Source organism: Sprattus sprattus (genome assembly GCF_963457725.1).
Source record: "Sprattus sprattus genome assembly, chromosome: 3".
Taxonomy (NCBI): Eukaryota; Metazoa; Chordata; class Actinopteri; order Clupeiformes; family Clupeidae; genus Sprattus; species Sprattus sprattus.
In genome coordinates, this window is record NC_137922.1 from 8399239 (window position 1) to 8404238 (window position 5000).

The 5000-nt window shown below is 47.0% G+C and overlaps 1 protein-coding gene across 1 annotated transcript in view; it reads right to left on the reverse strand.

The window, feature by feature from the left end:
- Positions 1 to 5000, reverse strand: part of tm6sf2b (transmembrane 6 superfamily member 2b) — a gene marked incomplete at both ends in the record, with an annotated part of 24745 nt that overhangs the window by 4667 nt on the left and 15078 nt on the right. The window contains 3 exons of the mRNA XM_080835296.1: positions 3114 to 3206; positions 3753 to 3854; positions 4827 to 4951. Coding sequence (XP_080691422.1) covers positions 3114 to 3206; positions 3753 to 3854; positions 4827 to 4951 — 320 coding nt within the window. The remainder of the gene's footprint in view (positions 1 to 3113; positions 3207 to 3752; positions 3855 to 4826; positions 4952 to 5000) is intronic.

Here is a 5000-nt window from a genome sequence, read left to right on the forward strand (position 1 = left end):
CACCCAGGAATTTGGCTACAACTCGTTAGCCAATATTGGCACTCTTGCCTGCTCAGAAGAGTTTCTGTACGCTTGAAATCTCCGGTTTATGGGAATGGATTATGTACAAGATACATGTCAATGTCGGGAAAAGAAAGTTGGGGCAGATGCTTTGCAAAAACACAGTTAATCGCTAACGGCTAGTAGCATGCTAACATTAGTTAGGCTCAGACACCTCGCAAATCCTCTCAGACGTATTTTTCAGTTACAATAATGTGGTTTGTAAATTGTACAGTGTCTATTCCTCGGTAACTTTCTAAAAATATAAGCAAAAAAAAGTTAACCTTAAAACTTCTAGGTTCAAATACGATGGTCTACGGCGTTTTGGTCGGTTAAACTAAGATAGCAGGTTACTAGGGAAGGTACGCGACTACCTACTCTCCTCGTCCTGATAGGTCAGCTGTCAAAAAGGCGCTTGACGTCACCCGGCGCCTTTCTGAAAAGTTGAGAAAATTGAACTCAAAAAGGCGTCGGAGGTTGCGCTTTTTTAGAAGTTTATAAAAGGCGGCGCCTTTCTGAAAAGGCGTCCGCCTTTTTGCTTTTTCCCATAGAGTTGCACGTAAAAAAGGCGCAGAAGGCGGCGCTTTTTTCTAAAAAAAGAAGTCTAGTGTGAACGCGGCCTAAGAGTATACAGCCCAAATGTCTCTACCACACACACACACACACACACACACACACACACACACACACACACACACACACACACACACACACACACACACACACACACACACACACAAACACACACACACACACACACACACACACAAACACACACAAACACACACACACACACACACACACACACACACACACACATACACACACACACACACACAGGTCTCAGGCTTAGGGACCTGGAGAGAATGCATTATTAAGAATACACAGCCCAAATGTCTCCACCATCAGGGGATCGTATCGAAGCCTCTCAGTGGAATCACATAGAGTTAGTCACTGACGCATGGCTATCGGTTTGGTCTCAGTAATCAAATGGTTTATCCCTTTGAAGAATGACTTGACTTAATCAAACAAATGATGCCAGCCACAATATATGTTTCTATAGACAGATACATACTTTAACACACATTCACATCTGTACACATACTCTCTCACTGCCCCCCCCCCCCCCTCTCTCTGTCTGTCCCTTTCTCTCCCTCTTTCTCTCTTCCTCCCCCCCCCCCTCTCTCTCTCTCTCTCTCTCTCTCTCTCTCTCTCCCTCCGTCCCTCTCTCTCTCTCTCTCTGTCTCCTCCGTCAGGCTGATGGATGGCTCAGTCAGGACTCTGGGGAAAGATTAGCTTATCAGGTTCTCCCAGTGCAGACCCCAGCAGATCAATGCTTCACCAATGTGGCTCTAACCCTGGCCCTGAGCCACAACAAGGACTTTTGATAACCTATTGACTGAGCTAAGAACCCAGACAAAACAAATACAGCCCTCCTCTACATACAGACACACAGCCTCCTCTACATACACACACACACACACACACACACACACACACACACACACACACACACACACACACACACACACACACACACACAGCCTCCTCTACACACACACACACAGCCTCCTCTACACACACACACACACAGCCTCCTCTACACACACACACACAGCCTCCTCTACATACACACACACAGCCTCCTCTACACACACACACACACACACACACACACACACACACACACAGCCTCCTCTACACACACACACAACGCCTCCTCTACACACACACACAGCCTCCTCTAAACACACACACACAGCCTCCTCTACACACACACAGCCTCCTCTACACACACACACAGCCTCCTCTACACACACACAGCCTCCTCTACACACACACAGCCTCCTCTACATACACACACAGCCTCCTCTAGATACACACACACAGCCTCCTCTACACACAAACACACACACACAGCCTCCTCTACACACACACACGCACAGCCTCCTCTACACACACACACACACAGCATCCTCTACATACACACACAGCCTCCTCTACACACACACACACACACACACACACACAGCCTCCTCTACACACACACACAACGCCTCCTCTACACACACACAACGCCTCCTCTACACACAGACACAGCCTTCTCTACACACACACACAGCCTCCTCTACACACACGCACAGCCTCCTCTACACACACACACACAGCCTCCTCTACACACACACACACAGCCTCCTTTACACACACACACACAGCCTCCTCTACATACACACACACACACAGCCTCCTCTACATACACACACACACACAGCCTCCTCTTCACACACACACACACAGCCTCTTCTACACACACACAGCCTCCTCTACACACACACACACACAGCCTCCTCTACACACACACACAGCCTCCTCTACACACACACACACAGCCTCCTCTACACACACACACACACACACACACAGCCTCCTCTACACACACACACACAGCCTCCTCTACACACACACACACACAGCCTCCTCTACACACACACACAGCCTCCTCTACACACACACACACAGCCTCCTCTACATACACACACACACAGCCTCCTCTAGATACACACACACACAGCCTCCTCTACACACACACACAGCCTCCTCTACACACACACACACAGCCTCCTCTACACACACACACAAGGCCATGGGGAGCTGGCTGCTACCGGCACGGTCTGCCCTCTTCACCTGAGGACAGGCTTCAGGCTGGTTTATTGTGCGGTTACGATGAATAACGCACTGATAATGAGTGTTTTATTGTGCGGTTACTATGAATAACGCACTGATAATGAGTGCCATGAAGACATGCAGAAGGAGAAGTGAACTGGCAGAGTCATCTTGGATGGGGCTGACGGAGATCAGCTCCAATGTGCTGCTGCTGCTGATGATGATGATGATGATGATGATGATGATGATGATGATGATGATGATGATGAGGGAGTTATTTAAAGTAGAAGGGATTTGTTTTCTTGTGATCATAGTGTTGAAAGCTCAGTCAGTTCTGGACAGTTTTGTTTTCACCAATTGCACTTGAAAATTATGAGTGTGAGGGGTTGGAGAGGTGAAAAGGGTCTTACCATAACTCTGGGGTAAGCCACTGGATCATTCAGATACGGCTCGTACTGGGTTGGATAGGAAGTGAACGCCTCCAGTGGGCAGCCAAGAACAACCTGGAGAAGAGAAAAAGTCACCGAAAATATGAAGTTCAGACTTTTGATTAGAGGATCTTCAGTTATCGTTAAGACGTGTGTTTCAAGTCAAAATGTGTGTTCTGTTGCTCCAGATAGTTTACTCTCTGTTTATCAGGGTACAAAAATCCTCTAAATCATTAACAAGCTATTTATTTTTAAAAACAGTTTGCATAGATGAGGATGGCAATTGCAAATGATGTGTTGCATCAAGCGGAGAAGTTAGTAATTGCATCATGCATTCCGGTGACCTCAAAAACTCTCTTCTCCTGTTGGAGCCAAATGATGCAATTATAGAAGAAAACACGCTGGAACACACAGCGCCAGCAGTTTGGCACCGCATAATTATACACCCTGAAAAGAGATCATTATGAACGTTAGCCAAACCACAGAACCAAGATCAGCCTGGTGTTGGTGTTCAAGCCACGTGGTAGACTCACCAGACCTCTGAAGAGGGTGAATGCCATGGTAGACTCACCAGACCTCTGTAGAGGGTGTGTGTGTGTGTGTGTGTGATGGTAGACTCACCAGACCTCTGAAGAGGGTGAAAGCCATCGCGGCGCACAGAGCGACGGAGAGGAGCATGTCCAGAGGACGCCAGACCAGGGAGAGTTTGTGCTTCCGCTCGATCTACAAGAGAAGAATCGTAACGCACAGAATCGTTATAAGAGTTCATCTTTTTGTGTTTGGGAGATGGTTTTTCATCTGGTATTTAGACATCTTTTGCACAGTGTTTTGATTATTCGAACAGTCTATCTCTCTGACCTAGACAGTGAGATGGTAGAAGGATCTCTCTCTACCTTAGACAGTGAGATGGTCGTAGGATCCCTCTCTACCTCTATCTCTCTCTCTCTATCTCTCTACCTTAGACAGTGAGATGGTCGTAGAATCCCTCTCTATCTATCTCTCTCTCTCTCTCTCTATCTCTATCTCTCTACCTTAGACAGTGAGATGGTCGTAGGATCCCTCTCTATCTCTCTCTCTATCTCTATCTCTCTACCTTAGACAGTGAGATGGTCGTAGGATCCCTCTCTACCTCTATCTCTCTCTCTCTATCTCTCTACCTTAGACAGTGAGATGGTCGTAGGATCCCTCTCTATCTATCTCTCTCTCTCTCTCTATCTCTATCTCTCTACCTTAGACAGTGTGATGGTTGTAGGATCCCTCTCTACCTCTATCTCTCTCTCTACCTTAGACAGTGAGATGGTCGTAGGATCCCTCTCTATCTCTCTCTCTCTCTCTCTCTATCTCTATCTCTCTACCTTAGACAGTGAGATGGTCGTAGGATCCCTCTCTCTATCTCTCTCTCTCTCTATCTCTCTACCTTAGACAGTGTGATGGTCGTAGGATCCCTCTCTATCTCTCTCTCTCTCTCTATCTCTCTACCTTAGACAGTGTGATGGTCGTAGGATCCCTCTCTATCTCTCTCTCTCTCTCTATCTCTCTACCTTAGACAGTGTGATGGTCGTAGGATCCCTCTCTACCTCTATCTCTCGCTCTCTATCTCTCTACCTTAGGCAGTGTGATGGTCGTAGGATCCCTCTATCTCTCTATCTCTCTACTTCTCTACCTCTCTCTCTCTCTCTCTCTCTATCTCTCTACCTTAGACAGTGTGATGGTAGTAGGATCCCTCGGCCTCCTGAAGAATGACACAGCCCCCCAAACAGGTACCAGCAGGAACGGCATATTGATCCAGAATGCAGGTCGAATCTCCAGGCCATATTTACCTAAGAACATTTAAATAGATAATTTTGCATATTGTTCTTTTATGAGATT